Raw genomic sequence first — 16,822 nt, 5'->3', positions numbered from 1 at the left:
CTTTTCAGAAACCTAAATAATATTCATATCTCAATAGAGTTATTATTACTGGGTGACTTCAGTGGGGCCCTCTGATACACTCGTGGTCTCTGGTCTCTACCCGATCGCGATCCCTCCTTCATCCGCGGTATGCAGCACCCCGCGCAGGAGAAACACTAGAGACCTGAGGTGCGCCGCAGTGGCTGTTGCAGGGCCACAAGCGCAAACGTCACAGAAGTCCGGATTTGGCTTCACATCTTCCCTACTTCGGATTGGCTTTTAGTCCACAGGGCGGTGGTAACTCTTGGTAACCGCCAGAACAGTCAGCCGCAGGCCAGGCTGGGTCGATCACAGGTGCTGCTGAGTGCCTGGGTGTCCTGATGGCCAGGGACCCCAATCATCTGCCGCGTGCCTGCCGACCCCCAGCAATCCCAGTGAGGGTCGCAGAAGCTGCCCTGGAAATCAGCCGTACGGTAAGCATCTCCCTCTTCCCCAGACCACGGAGCGTTTCGGGGGATCCTGACAGATGCTCCAGTCCGCTAAAGGCCACCCCGGGGTCCGGGGCGAAGGGATAATGCAACCAAGGTCCCCAGGCAAACCTTCCACTGAGGCTAGAAGCCTGTAATCTCCTGAATGGGGTTTGGGGACTGCCCGGATCCACACTAATTTACTCTGACCCTTTGCCATTTAATATCTCCTGCATATACAATTGGAGAAGGAAATGGCAACCTACTCCAGTGTTCTTGCCTGGAGAATCCCAGGGACGGGGAGCCTGGTGGGCTGCCGTCTATGGGGTCGCACAGAGTCGGACACGACTGAAGCGACTTAGCAGCAGTAGCAGCAGCAGCAGCATATAGAATTATGGCAGTTTATAGAGACTAACCGGAGAAGGCAATGGCACCCTACTCCAGTACTGTTGGAAAATCCCATGGATGAAGGAGCCTGGTGGGCTGCAGTCCATGAGGTCACAAAGAGTCGGACATAACTGAGCGTCTTCACTTTCACTTTTCACTTTCCTGCATTGGAGAAGGAAATGGCAACCCACTCCAGTGTTCTTGCCTGGAGAATCCCAGGGACGGGAAAGCCTGGTGGGTTGCCGTCTATGGGGTCGCACAGAGTCGGACACGACTGAAGCGACTTAGCAGCAGCGGCAGCAGCATAGAGACTAACAGGATTTCCCAGGTGGCGCTAGTGGTAAAGAACCCTCCTGCCAATGCAGGAGAGGTAAGAGACACGGTTCGATCCCTGAGTCAGGAAGATCCCCTGGAGAAGGGAATGGCAACCCACTCCAGTATTGTTGCCTAGAGAATCCCATGGACAGAGGAGCCTGGTGGGCTACAGTCTATAGAATGAAGGAAGAGTCAGACACGACTGAAGCAACTGAGCATGCCCGCTGGCACACAGAAATTAAGACCATAAATTTGAAATCTTGACCCTCCAACAGATATATATACATGTAGAGCCCTGAAATGTTGTTTCCCTAAAGTGCAGATTGACACACTGGGAGGAGAAGTTGTTTGAAGGACAATACAAGCAGAGTTGAGGACAGTTTGCCGCTGCTGCTGCTAAGTCATTTCAGTGGTGTCTGACTCTGTGCAACTCCATAGACATCAGCCCACCAGGCTCCCCCATCCCTGGGATTCTCCAGGCAAGAACACTGGAGTGGGTTGCCATTTCCTTCTCCAATGCATGAAAGTGAAGAGTGAAAGTGAAGTCGCTCAGTCGTGTCCGACTCTTAGCGACCCCATGGACTGCAGCCCACCAGGCTCCTCCATCCATGGGATTTTCCAGGCAAGAGTACTGGAGTAGGGTGCCATTGCCTTCTCCTGAGGACAGTTTAGATAATGACTAAAAGAATCCTTGAGTGGGAAATGAAAAAAGTCACAATTGTGTTGTGCCATTTAGGACCTAACAAGGTGTTCTCGAGTTCTCACACTTATCTAGAAAGGCTTGGAGCTATGATAATTAATCAAGGCTGAACGTTCTATAATGAATTGGAAACTTCACACTAAATGCTAACTAACTCGTGGTACATGTGTATTGCATGAAGGTATAGGAATGTATCATTATAGTAGATAAACCATCAAAGTGAGGATATTTTCTTCTATAGACCTTAATAAAGTCTTCATTCTTCTAGGATGTAGTAGTCCCACAATTTTCAAATATGTTATTCTATTTTATCTAGATCCCAAGGTATCTGCAGTGGAAGTAGCTGCTTTTTTTCTTCTCTATGCTAAAACGATCTACATCTAAGTTTTGTGCTGGGTTGTTTTTATTTTCCTGTTTCATCAGTCAGTTAATTTGAAAGCTAACATTTCCCCCTTTTCAGATCCTGAAATTACTCTGCAAATTGAATACCTTTTCTGTGTGATATTCTCTACCATGCTACACAATATTGCAGATTCAAATTCTACCTTCTTGAAACCCACCCTCCCTGCTCCCATTGTCTTTTTGCTTCTCTTCATAACTTTATAACAATCCCTCGTGTATCTTCTTGTGCAGCTTGGCTCTCTCCTCCTCCATCCAAATGTAGACACTTCAGGATGATCTTCCCTGGGTCCCACTCTCTCCTCTGTGCTGGCTGACGACCAGGCTGGACATACCTATCCTGACACTCTGGTGAGATTCACTCTCCCACTTGCAACTTTCTGGTGGTCACCTTGACCTCTTCCACCAGTGCCTCAATTTCACCCTTTCTCAACTGCATGCATCTTCCCTCCCAGTCACCTTTCTCATCATCATGTCATCACATTATTATCACCAGTGGCTTCCCTTGCCCTTATTCTCTGCCTCCAGTTACTTGCCAGTTCTCATCAATTCTCTCTGTATCTCACATGTCATACCTGTTCACTGCTCATTCTCACTTGCTTCTGTCCCTGAGGCAGGCTTATCAGATCTTGACTTGATTTTCCAGAGGCAACCTTGCTTCCTGTCTGCAGTTCAATCTGCACCCTAGGCCATGAGATATGGTATGCTTTGTCACATCTTTTCTCCTGCTTAAAAATCCTATAATACTTCTCTGCAAACTTCCCAGAGTTGAGTCCATTGATGAATTACCCAGTTGTTATTAAGTCCATTCTTTTACAGCCCAACAAAGCAAGGGAACCAAAAGAGAAGGAGGAAAAATGATTTTAAAATAACTTGATATTGGATATTACTTAAAAGCATTGATATAGTTGTCATGTGAAAAATCAGAACTTTGTTGGACTTCCTTACACTGATTTCACCATGCTGATAGTATATATATTTATTGTATATATATTTAATTTATATATATTCAAAATTAAATTTAATTTTATATTACATAAAATATGTGATTTTAAGTTAGAGTTCTTGACCCATTAAAGTTTTCTTTAAGCAGTAGGTACATACTTCTGAGCCTAAATTTCAAAGTGAGCACAAGTATATGACCCCAATTCACCTTTTAAAATGGATCCCTCACAGTTGCTTGCTGTATTCCTTTTTCCTGCAGCCAAAGAATGTACAGCCCTAATGCCTTGTACGTTCTTCCCTTGCTTTTCCTCCTTTGTGTACTTACTTCACTTTGACTAAAACACTCATCCATCAAAATCTTTGTCTAAATTGTCCTCATCGTTCAGACTGAGTCCAACTGTCAGTCTTGCCCTAAAATCCTCTCAAAGTTCCCAAGGTTGACAGTACTTTCTTATTCCTCTGAATTCACTAGAGTGGTATTTTTCTTTTCTCATAGTGCTTAACATTTGCAACCTTCTTTTGAAACATTGTGTATCCTTCCTTCTCTTATTCAAAGTTTACTTATAGGGAATAGACATCTTACCTGATTCATTGCTACATTTACTAGCTAGCCATAGACTAAACTAGTTACATCCTGAACCACAGTAGTTTGTGGTTCAATAAATAGCTGAATGATCTGTTTGGACAAACTTTGGTAGAAATGTTCATGTAAAAGTATGCTGTTGTGTGCAGCTATAGTAAAAAATAGTATGGCAATTCCTCAAAAAGTTAAACATACAATTATCATGTTATCCAGCAATTCCACTTCTGAGTATTAATATATACTCAAATGAAGTGTAAACAGGGTCTCAGATATTTGTACACCCATATTCATAGAACCATTATTCACAACAGCCAAAAAGTAGAAGCAACCCAAGTGTCCACTGATAGCTAAATGGAAAAACCAAATGTGGTATACACATACAATGGAATATTATTCAGCCTTAAAAGGAAGTAAATCTTGACACACTACACCTAGGTAATTCTTGAAGACATTATGCTAATCGAAATAAGCCAGTCACAAAGAGACAAATGCTGCATGCTTCCATTTATATAAGGTACTTAGAGTAGTCAAATTTATGGAGACTGAAAGTAGAAGGGTGAGTGTCAGGAACAGGGGAGAGAGGGAAAGAAATGAAGAGGCAGTGTATAGTGGGTACAGAAGTTCATTTGAGATAGATGAAAAACTTCTGAAAATGAATGGTGGTGATGGCTGCACAGCAATGTGAATGCACTTAATACCACAAAAATGTACAGTTAAAATAGTAAATTCCACATTATGTATATATTACCACAATTAAAAAAAAAAAAAAACAGTTCAGGGAAAGAATTCTTGTGTCTCTGTAGATGAAAGGAATATGCTGCCAGTGAAGTTGTTTGTTGATTGGGAACTGGAACTGTTCCACCACAGATTCACTGAAACTTGAAACTTCTTGGCACATTTTCGAGTTCTTTGGCATTTTGACACTTTGGTGTTACCAGATTCTTATGAAAGTTTTGCTTGGAAGGAAGTATGCCATGATAAAGAGCTGTGTAAATGAATAATTAATTACATCAGTGATTTACATATTGTGAGTTTAAATTTCCCTTTTTCATCTTTTTATTTTCAAAATTTAAGTCTTGAAATATTCATTCCATGGGTAAAATGTTCAGAATGTATACTAATTTCTGATTACTAAGTTAATGTCATAAAATATTCAAACATTATTGAAAAATGAATTTCCAAAAAGTGACAGTCCCTTATAATCTCAAGTAATAACTGGTTAATGGTTTGGAGTGTGTGCATTTTGTGTGCATATAAATGTCATTAGTAACAAAAATATTGTTACATATATAAATATTATACTGCCAATGGCATTTTTACTTAAAAATATATTTTGGATATATTTTTTAGGTCTAGATATCCATCTCTCTCTGTTTTTAAGCTATTGCATATGTCCTACTGTGAAGTTGCATCTTACTGTAACCCCTATTCCAATTAATTGGGCATATTTCACAACTACAGACAATGTATGTATGAGATGAGCAATGATATTCACATTTTGCTTGTGTGTGTATGTACTGATGTATTTCTGAGTGTTAGATGTGAAACTGTGGGATTAAGTTAGAAGCCAGCTTGCAATTTTAAAAGGTAGCTGCAAAATTTTAATTATACTTTGACTAAGCCTTAACATTCAAAACACTTTGGCAAAACTGAGATTGACTGTGTTTAGTACAAGCTGATGGTTTTGATGTTTAAATTAAAATACCCAGATGTGGATGTCTAATGGGTTTTTCTAAACTCCAAATTCAGCTCATTTATCATGGTCAAAAAATACCCTAATGGAAAAGGCCTACACCTGAACCAATAAATTCTCCAAGCCCCAAGATCCAACTTGTGTAACAGGGTCACAAAGAAAGTTTGGGGTATAAATTAGCAGCTGTTCTCCATCCCTGGGATATCTGTCTTCCTCACCTCTAGATACTTGTTCATCCCATTAAATCTAACTTTTTCATGTCCCCTACTAGGTAACAAAACCAATGTCAAAAATCCATAAATCACTTCCTGACAGTATAACCTCACCACCCACAACAAATTCAGGTTGAAATTTCTGAAATTTGGTGATTGCTTTGACCCTGATAATTACAGTGTTTGTCAGATTCCAGAAGTGCAATGATTATACTTTCCACTTCTGCTGTGTCTTGTTAGCTTTACTCCTTCATTGACAAATTATAGACGGTCTTTAATTTTTCCATATCATCTTAGGCTACATGGCCTATAAATGTTATTTTGTAATTTAGTAAAGGATCTTAAGAAGAAAAAGCAAAGCAGTGAAATAGCTGTTGTTGGATATGTATTTTCAAACAAAAAACCTATGGGAATAAAAATTGCTTCTTCTCCACCAAAAATTCCCATGGTCCAAGTATATTAGTAATTCTCAAAACATGAAGACACTATTTCTTTGCAGAGGAAAAAAAATAACATTCATACACTCATTCATTCATTTGTCCGACATCGAGAACTTATAGGGTGCATTATACTCCCTCCATCTCCAGCCTTGACACTGTCTTCTGTAAAAATGGAAATCCTACCAAATATCAGTCCTTCATGCTTAAAATAAAGGAATATTTACAGATATTTAAAGACCAAATTACTCTTCCTCATGGAGAATAAAAAGCTTGTTTTTGGTATATAAGCACACATGCACATTTTTTTTCTCTTGATTAAAATTTATTTACACATCTGTGCCCGGGATTAAGGATAATGAAATTCAACCACAAAAATGATTAAGTAATGTTGAATTGTAGTGTTGGAATTTATCAGTTTAGAGTAGTTGCCTCCATATTCACCTTTCTTTTGATCTTTTTGTAGACATTATTGTTATTGACTGCAAATGTCTCAGTATTTTTGCTCAGTGGAATGTGGCTTGACAGATTAATTATATGTTATCAGGCAATTGAAGAGCAGCTAAAGATATGTGGCCACAAGAAGGATGCTGATGTCTTTGAGCTGTTTCTTTCTCAAAAGTAAGTGTACTTTATGTAAGAAAGAGAAGGGCATCATGTTATGTTTTATAGATTCAAATGTTCTCTTCCCTTGTTTTCCCCTTGTGTGGACTGGCTTTCACATGGTTTTTGGCATTCACAGTCTCTATTGGAGAGGCAGGATCCTGAAATGGATAAAAACAAAGATTATGGAGTCAGGCTGAGTTGGAATCCCAGTTCTGTCTCTTCCAACTAGATGATCCTGGGCATGTCATAAACCTATTAGGGCTGTCAGTTTAGCCAATATAAATGTAGAATACCAGTTACATGTGCATTTCAGAGAAACAAATGAATATAAGTCTTTTAGCATAAATATGCCCCACATCACATTGGGACATTTGTTGTTTCTCTGAAATGCACATGTAACTGTGGATCCTGTATTTTATCTGGCAAACCTATTGCCTACATATAACAGTACTACCTGTTTCACAGGGTCATTGTGAAGATTAAGTGAGTTAGTTGAGAGTAGGGAAGGGTCTGGTACACAGTAAACAATCAGCATTAGTGCAGTTAATATTACTACTGTGATTAAAGGATAATGACTCATTATAGCACTGTACTAAAATGATAGCCCCTATTATACTATAACCACTACCCAATAACCTTCATACTAACTTTACTGGTAAGTAGGAAAACTTCTGCCTTATGTTACAATTTCCTTTCATTCCACTCTAACTTCTCAACGTGGCAGGCAGCAAAGTGAGTCTGTCAGTAATGCCTAACGCGGCTCCCAACTTCTTCTTCAGAGCAAGTCACAGTGCCTGAGGTAGAGCCCAGGTGGAAGACAGAGTATGTGTTCAATTGGATGCTGACAGCACAGGTTTTACTACTGCACCAGTGATGCCTATGTAGAAAAGAGGCTTATCATATTTCTACTTGTACTTAATATTCAGAACTTAGCTACTTTTTAAAGAAAATGTCCTACTTTATCAATGAAGTTAATCACTTTTTCCCTGGTGATTTGAGGAAATCCTTTATTAATAAACGTATTTATTTTGATAAATATTAATATGTTCTAGTTCATTAGTGCCATGAATAATAGTTATCTTTGTAATGACCCTGAATTTCTTAGTGGTAAGAGAATAAATAGCTAATAAATTTAAGATTTTTAAAAATAAACTTTTTAGAATGGAGCAAGTATGATAGGCAATTCTGACAAACTTAAGGTCATACTTTGATCCTCTCTATAGACCAGTTTGTTTTACAATAACAATAAATATTTTTTTTGTCTTCAAAAGATTGCATCTCTAAGCCTTTCATGATTTTAACAACTGTATACTATTGATCATTAGGATAAGTAGATAACAATAAGAAATGCTTTAAAACAGTAGCAAAAAGGAAATATTGATTTTCTGACAGTGGATAATTAGTGGTCTTCTCAATTCAAGGATAATACATTTTATATCCTCAGAATACTAAGTTATCATTTAATACATCTAGGTACAAAAAATGTTTCACAGTCCAGATGCCAATAAACTGGGTAAATTAGGTTATTTGCCTAAGTCTTTGTTGTGCTTGGAAAATGGAAAGGATCATATCCATGTTTCCTTGAGAAATCATGGAGAACATATACTGTAACAACAGAGTTAATGTATCATTGTCAGCATGAGTCATTGTCATCAATAGTAGTCGAATTTCTTTCTTTTTTTTTTAAATTTTTTTTTACTTTAAAATATTGTATTGGTTTTTCCATACATCAACATGAATCCGCCACAGGTGTACATGTGTTCCCCATTCTGAACCCCCCTCCCATCTCCCTCCCATCCCATCCTTCTGGGTCATCCCAGTGCACCAGCCCCGAGCATCCTGTATCATGCATCAAACCTGGACTGGTGATTTGTTTCACATATGATATACATGTTTCAATGCCATTCTCCCAAATCATCCCACCCTTGCCCTCTCCCATAGAGTCCAAAAGACTGTTCTATACATCTGTGTCTCTTTTGCTGTCTCGTTTACAGGGTTATTGTTACCATCATTCTAAATTCCATATATATGCGTTAGTATACTGTATTGGTATTTTTCTTTCTGACTTACTTCACTCTGTATAACAGGCTCCAGTTTCATCCACCTCATTAGAACTGATTCAAATCTATTCTTTTTAATGGCTGAGTTGCCGCGATTCATGGGGGTCGCAAAGAGTCGGACACAACTGAGCAACTGAACTGAACTGAACTGAACTGAATACTCCACTGTGTATATGTACCACAGCTTTCTTATCCATTCATCTGCTGATGGACATCTAGGTTGCTTCCATGTCCTGGCTATTACAAACAGTGCTGTGATGAACATTGGGGTACACATGTCTCTTTCAATTCTGGTTTCCTCAGTGTGTATGCCCAGCAGTGGGATTGCTGGGTCATATGGTCGTTCTATTTCCAGTTTTTTAAGGAATCTCCACACTGTTCTCCATAGTGGCTGTACTAGTTTGCATTCCCACCAGCAGTGTAAGAGGGTTCCCATTTCACCACACCCTCTCCAGCATTTATTGCTTGTAGACTTTTGGATAGCAGCCATTCTGACTGGTGTGAAATGGTATCTCATTGTGGTTTTGATTTGCATTTCTCTGATAATGAGTGATGTTGAACATCGTTTCATGTGTTTGTTAGCCATCTGTATGTCTTCTTTAGAGAAATGTCTGTTTAGTTCTTTGGCCCATTTTTTGATTGGGTCATTTATTTTTCTGGAATTGAGCTGCAGGAGTTGCTTGTATATTTTTGAGATTAATTCTGAGTCAATTGCTTCATCTGCTATTATTTTCTCCCATTCTGAAGGCTGTCTTTTCACCTTGCTTGTAGTTTCCTTTGTTGTACAGAAGCTTTTAATTTTAATTACGTCCCATTTGTTTATTTTTGCTTTTATTTCCAATATTCTGGGAGGTGGGTCATAGAGGATCCTGCTGTGATTTATGTTGGAGAGTGTTTTGCCTATGTTCTCCTCTAAGAGTTTTATAGTTTCTAGTCTTATGTTTAGATCTTTAATCCAGTTTGAGTTTATTTTTGTGTATGGTGTTAAAAAGTGTTCTAGTTTCATTCTTTTACAAGTGGTTGACCAGTTTTCCCAGCACCACCTGTTAAAGAGATTGTCTTTTCTCCATTGTATATTCTTGCCTCCTTTGTCAAAGATAAGGTGTCCATAGGTGCGTGGATTATCTCTAGACTTTCTACTTTGTTTCATTGATCTATATTTCTGTCTTTGTTCCAGTACCATACTGTCTTGATGACTGTGGCTTTGTAGTAGAGCCTGAAATCAGGCAGATTGATTCCTCCAGTTCCATTCTTCTTTCTCAACATTTCTTTTGGCTATTCGAGGTTTTTTGTATTTCCATACAAATTGTGAAATTATTTGTTTTAGCTCTGTGAAAAATACCATTGGTAGCTTGATAGGGATTGCATTGAATCTATAGATTGCTTTGGGTAGTATACTCATTTTCACTATATTGATTCTTCTGATCCATGAACGCGGTATATTTCTCCATCTATTAGTGTCCTCTTTGATTTCTTTCACCAGTGTTTTATAGTTTTCTATATATAGGTCTTTTGTTTCTTTAGGTAGATATATTCCTTTTTTTTTTTTTTTTTAAGGTAGATATATTCCTAAATATTTTATTTTTTTCATTGCAATGGTGAATGGAATTGTTTCCTTAATTTCTCTTTCTATTTTCTCATTATTAGTGTATAGGAATGCAAGGGATTTCTGTGTGTTGATTTTATATCCTGCAACTTTATTACATTCATTGATTAGCTCTAGTGATTTTCTGGTGGAGTCTTTAGGGTTTTTTATGTAGAGGATCATGTCATCTGCACACAGTGAGAGTTTTACTTCTTCTTTTCCAATTTGGATTCCTTTTATTTCTTTTTCTGCTCTGATTGCTGTGGCCAAAACTTCCAAAACTATGTTGAATAGTAGTGGTGAGAGCGGGCACCTTTGTCTTGTTCCTGACTTTAGGGGAAATGCTTTCAATTTTTGACCATTGAGGATAATGTTTGCTGTGGGTTGGTCATATATCAGATCAGATCAGTCGCTCAGTCATGTCTGACTCTTTGCGACCCCATGAATCGTAGCACGCCAGGCCTCCCTGTCCATCACCAACTCCCGGAGTTCACTCAGACTCATGTCCATTGACTCAGTGATGCCATCCCGCCATATGTTCCTTCTATGCCTGCCTTCTGGAGAGTTTTTATCATAAATGGATGTTGAATTGTGTCAAAGGCTTTCTCTGCATCTATTTAGATAATCATATGGCTTTTATTTTTCAATTTGTTAATATGGTGTATTACATTGATTGATTTGTGGATATTGAAGAATCCTTGCATCCCTGGGATAAACCCCACTTGGTCATGATGTATGATCTTTTTCATGTGTTGTTGGATTCTGATTGCTAGAATTGTGTTAAGGATTTTTGCATCTATGTTCATCAGTGATATTGGCCTGTAGTTTTCTTTTTTTGTGGCATCTTTGTCAGGTTTTGGTATTAGGGTGATGGTGGCCTCATAGAATGAGTTTGGAAGTTTACCTTCCTCTGCAATTTTCTGGAAGAGTCTGAGTAGGCTAGGTGTTAGCTCTTCTCTAAATTTTTGGTAGAATTCAGCTGTGAAGCCGTCTGGACCTGGGCTTTTGTTTGCTGGAAGATTTCTGATTACAGTTTCAATTTCCATGCTTGTGATGGGTCTGTTAAAATTTTCTATTTCTTCCTGGTTTGGTTCAGTTTTGGAAAGTTGTACTTTTCTAAGAATTTGTCCATTTCTTCCAAGTTGTCCATTTTATTGGCCTATAATTGCTGATAGTAGTCTCTTATTTTCCTTTGTATTTCTGTGTTGTCTGTTGTGATCTCTCCATTTTCATTTCTAATTTTATTGATTTGATTTTTCTCCCTTTGTTTCTTGATGAGTCTGGATAATGGTTTGTCAATTGTACTTATCTTGTCAAAGAACGAGCTTTTGGCTTTGTTAATTTTTGCTATAGTCTCTTTTGTTTCTTTTGCATTTATTTCTGCCCTAATTTTAAGATTTCTTTCCTTCTACTAACCCTGGGATTCTTCATTTCTTCCTTTTCTAGTTGCTTTAGGTGTAGAGTTAGGTTATTTGACTTTTTTCTTGTTTCTTGAGGTATCCCTGTATTGCTATGAACCTTCCCCTTAGCACTGCTTTTACAGTGTCCCACAGGTTTTGGGTTGTTGTGTTTTCATTTTCATTCATTTCTATGCAAATTTTGATTTCTTTCTTGATTTCTTCTGTGATTTGTTGGTTATTCAGCAGCGTGTTGTTCAGCCTCCATATGTTGGAATTTTTAATAGCTTTTCTCCTGTAACTGAGATCTAATCTTACTGCATTATGGTCAGAAAATATGCTTGGGATGATTTCAAGTTTTTTGAATTTACCAAGCCTAGATTTATGGCCCAGGATGTGATCTATCCTGGAGAAGGTTCCATGTGCGCTTGAGAAAAAGGTGAAATTCATTGTTTTGGGGTTAAATGTCCTATTGAAATCAATTAGGTCTAACTGGTCTATTGTATCATTTAAAGTTTGTGTTTCCTTGTCAATTTTCTGTTTAGTTGATCTATCCATAGGTGTGAGTGGAGCATTAAAGTCTCCCACTATTATTGTGTTATTGTTAATTTCCCCTTTCATACTTGTTAGCATTTGTCTTACATATTGTGGTGCTCCTATGTTGGGTGCATAATATTTATAATTGTTATGTCTTCTTCTTGGATTGATCCTTTGATCATTATGTAGTGTCCTTCTTTGTCTCTTTTCACAGACTTTGTTTTAAAGTCTATTTTATCTGATATGAGTATTGCTACTCCTGCTTTCTTTTGGTCTCTATTTGCATCAAATATCTTTTCCCAGCCTTTCACTTTCAGTCTGTATGTGTCCCTTGTTTTGAGGTGGGTCTCTTGTAGACAACATATATAGGGATATTATTTTTGTATCCATTCAGCCAGTCTTTTAGTTGGGGCATTCAACCCATTTATGTTTAAGGTAATTATTGATAAGTATGATCCCGTTGCCATTTTCTTTATTATTTTGGGTTCGAGCTTATACACCCTTTTTGTGTTTCCTATCTAGAGAAGATCCTTCAGCATTTGTTGGATAGCTGATTTGGTGGTGCTGAATTCTCTCAGCTTTTGCTTGTCTGTAAAACCTTTGATTTCTCCTTCATATTTGAATGAGATCCTTGCTGGATACAGTAATCTGGGCTGTAGGTTATTTTCTTTCATCACTTTAAGTATGTCCTGCCATTCTCTCCTGGCCTGAAGAGTTTCTATTGAAAGATCAGCTGTTATCCTTATGGGAATCCCCTTGTGTGTTATTTGTTGTTTTTCCCTTGCTGCTTTTTATCTTTGTTCTTTGTGTTTGATCTTTGTTAATTTGATTAATATGTGCCTTGTGGTGTTTTGCCTTGGGTTTATCTTATTTGGGATTCTCTGGGTTTCTTGGACTTGGGTGATTATTTCCTTCCCCATTTAAGGGAAGTTTTCAACTATTATCTCCTCAAGTATTTTCTCATGGTCTTTCTTTTTGTCTTCTTCTTCTGGGACTCCTATGATTCGAATGTTAGGGTGTTTAACATTGTCCCAGAGGTCTCTGAGATTGTCCTCATTTCTTTTTATTTGTTTTTCTTTTTTCCTCTTTGATTCATTTATTTCTACCATTCTATCTTCTACCTCACTAATCCTATCTTCTGCCTCCGTTATTCTACTATTTGTTCCCTCCAGAGTGTTTTTGATCTCAATTATTGCATTATTCATTATATATTGACTCTTTTTTATTTCTTCTAGGTCCTTGTTAAACCTTTCTTGCATCTTGTCAATCCTTGTCTCCAGATTATTTATCTGTGATTCCATTTTGATTTCAAGATTTTGGATCATTTTCACTATCATTATTCTGAATTCTTTATCAAGTAGATTCCCTATCTCTTCCTCTTTTGTTTGGTTTGGTGGGCATTTATCCTGTTCCTTTACCTGCTGGGTATTCCTCTGTCTCTTCATCTTGTTTATATTTCTGTGTTTGGGGTGGCCTTTCTGTATTCTGGCAGTTTGTGGAGTTCTCTTTATTGTGGAGTTTCCTTGCTGTGGGTGGGGTTTCACGGGTGGCTTGTCAAGGTTTCCTGGTTAGGGAAGCTTATGTCGGTGTTCTGGTGGGTGGAGCTGGATTTCTTCTCTCTGGAGTGCAATGAAGTGTCCAGTAATGAGTTATGAGATGTCAATGGTTTTGGAGTGACTTCGGGCAGCCTGTATATTGAAGCTGAGGGCTGTGTTCCTGTGTTGCTGGAGAATTTGCATGGTATGTCTTGCTCTGGAACTTGTTGGCCCTTGGGGGTGCTTGGATTCAGTGTAGGTATGGAGATGTTTGATGAGCTCCTGTCAATTAATGTTCCCTGGAGTCAGGAGTTCTCTGGTGTTCTCAGAATTTGGACTTAAGACTCCTGCTTCTGGTTTTCAGTCTTATTTTTACAGTAGCCTCAAGGCTTCTCCATCTATACAGCACCATTGATAAAACCTCTAGGTTAAAGATGAAAAGTTTCTCCACAGTGAGGGACACCCAGAGAGGTTCACAGAGCTACATGGAGAAGAGAAGAGGGAGGCGGGAGATAGAGGTGACCAGGATGAGATGAGGTGGAATCAAAAGAGAAGAGAGCAAGCTAGCCAGTAATCACTTCCTTACGTGCACTCCACAGTTTAGACCACTCAGAGATGTTCACGGAGTTATACAGAGAAGAGAAGAGGGAGGAAGGAGACAGAGGTGGCCAGGAGGATAAAGGGGGGAATCAAAATGAGGGAGACAGATCCAGCCAGTAATCAGTTCCCTAAGTGTTCTCCACAGTCTGGAACACACAAAGAGATTCACAGAGTTGGGTAGAGAAGAGAAGGGGGAGGGAGCATATAGAGGCGACCTGGTGGAGAAAAAGGAGAGTCCAAAGGGGGAGAGAGCGGTCAAGCCAGTAATCTTGTTCCCAGTAAAAATGGGTACTGAAGATTGGGTTCTTAAAGGTACAAAATTGATAACAAATACCAAAAAGCAAAGATTAAAAGTCTAGAGTAGAAGTTGGATTTTCAAAAATACAATATTAACAAAAAAGAAAAAAAATCACAAAAATTATTTAAAAAAATATATATATATATATGAAGTTTGCTTTAAAAATAGGGTCTCTTTTTTTTTTTGCAAAGTAATAGTAGGTTATAAAAATGAAAATTATAGGCATAATAAAGGACTTAAAATTTAAAAAAAAATTTTTTTTTTAATTAAAGAATACTAGTAAAAATAGTAAAAATATATCCAGGACTTTCTCTGGTGGTGTTGTGGGCAGTGTGGGTCAGTTCATTTTCGGATATTTCCTTGATCCGGCTTATATTTCTCAAGATCTATAGGCCCCTTCCTATGCAGTCGGTACTAACTACAGGGTTTTAATCTGTTGCACCTGTCACTTCCAAGGAGGTTCCCTCTGTTTTAGCTGCTTCTGTTTGCTGGTCTCTTCAGTGTCTAATTTCCACCCTGACACAAGGGGGCGGTGGTGGACACTTTTTTAGGCTCACAAAGACACCCCACTCCAGTACCCTTGAAAATCCCATGGACGGAGGAGCCTGGTAGGCTGCAGACCATGGGGTCACGAAGAGTCGGACACGACAGAGCGACTTCACTTTCACTTTTCCCTTTCACGCATTGGAGAAGGAAATGGCAACTCACTCCAGTGTTCTTGCCTGGAGAATCCCAGGGACGGGGGAGCCTGGTGGGCCGCCCTCTATGGGGTCCCACAGAGTCGGACATGACTGAAGCGACTTAGCAGCAGCAGCAGCAGTTCAGTTGCGCTGTGGGGAGGGAGGGACCCTGCAAACAAATAACACTGGCGTGTGTTTGCAGTGTCTCAGCCACATTGGGCCTGCCCCCGCTCATGGCGCATGTGCCCTCCCTGCCCACACTGTTCAGGCTCTAGGTTGCTCTACCAGGAACCCTCCGAGGCCGGCCCTGGGCTGCACGCACCTCCCAGGTCTAAGCCGTTCAGTTTCAGGTACTCGGGTAGTCCTCAGAGGCGCAGACTGGGTTGGGCCTGCGTTTTGTGCCCTTCCCAGATCCGAGCAGCTCAGGTGACCAGATGTTTGGCAAGCACAGTCGCTGTGACTTAGTGCCTCCCCTGTCCCTGCCAATTGGTTTTCTGGGTGTACAATGGGCGCACCTTCTCAGGTGGATGCTGACCGTCCAGAATCCCAAGAAGTCTTGGTTAGCGATGAAACCTGCTTACAGTTTGGTAGATAATGCCTCTCTGGGGCTGCGATTGCCCCCTTCTGGCTCTGGCTGCCCTCGCCTGCCTGTCTCCTGTGGGGGATGGGCCGGACTGCAGCCGGCTAGCTCTGCTCAGTCTTTTTTTCTGTGGGAGGGCCTGACGGTGTCTTGCTGATGGAGTGGGGTGCCATTGCCTTCTTAGGTTAGGGCTTTTCGCATGGTAGCTATCCCACAGTCTGGTTTGCTAGCCCAAGTTAGTTCCCTCAGATTGCCCTTGGGGCATTCAGGCCCTGTCCTTACTCTAAGCAAAGCAGCCCATGCCTCCCTGCCCAGCCCCAGCTTGCTAGTGGCGGATGCAGGCGTCTGCGCTGCTTCTCCGCTGGGGAGTTACCGTTGGGCAGGTAATCTGTGGGTTTTAATTATTTATTTATTTTTCCTCCCAATTATGTTGCCCTCTGTGGTTCCAAGGCTCACCACAGACTCATCAGTGAGAGTGTTTCCTGGTAGAAACTTCTCTCTTTTTTAAGACTCCCTTCCCAGGACCTCTGTCCCTACCTCTTTTGTCTCTCTTTTTGTCTTTTATACTTTTTCCTACCTCCTTTCAAAGACAATAGGCTGCTTTTCTGGGTGCCTGATGTCCTCTGCCAGCATTCAGAAGTTGTTTTGTGGAATTTACTCAGTGCTCAAATGTTCTTTTGATGAATTTGTGGGGGAGAAAGTGGTCTCCCCGTCCTATTCCTCTGCCATCTTAGGACCGTCTCCAGTAGTAGAGTTTGTATCATTGTCTTCCACTGCTGCTGCTGCTGCCAAGTCACTTCAGTCGTATCCAACTCTGTGCGACCCCA

At 39.8% G+C, this 16,822-nt stretch overlaps 1 protein-coding gene across 11 annotated transcripts in view; it reads left to right on the top strand.

Moving 5' to 3' along the window:
• The window catches only part of LRRC72 (leucine rich repeat containing 72), an 80,768-nt gene that overhangs the window by 10,677 nt on the left and 53,269 nt on the right, over positions 1 to 16,822 (top strand). For 2 of the 11 annotated variants that reach the window (XM_086397536.1, XM_086397537.1), the window contains exon 2: positions 6,665 to 6,738. The exons of 8 other annotated variants lie outside the window; for them this stretch is intronic. Coding sequence is in view for 1 of the 3 variants with exons in the window: in XM_086397539.1 (XP_086253665.1) it covers positions 360 to 452; positions 6,665 to 6,738 (167 nt within the window). In the remaining 2 variants the exon portion in view is untranslated. Of the gene's footprint in view, positions 1 to 344; positions 453 to 6,664; positions 6,739 to 16,822 lie in introns of those variants that run through there. One more of the 11 variants, XM_086397539.1, reaches the window with a different exon arrangement.

The sequence above is a fragment of the Bos grunniens genome, chromosome 4 (assembly GCF_055505025.1).
Source record: "Bos grunniens cultivar Pamir isolate PY7600 chromosome 4, Bosgru_T2T1.0, whole genome shotgun sequence".
NCBI lineage: Eukaryota > Metazoa > Chordata > Mammalia > Artiodactyla > Bovidae > Bos > Bos grunniens.
The sequence above is the reverse complement of the archived record's forward strand: the minus strand, read 5'-3'. Positions and strand labels throughout refer to the sequence as shown.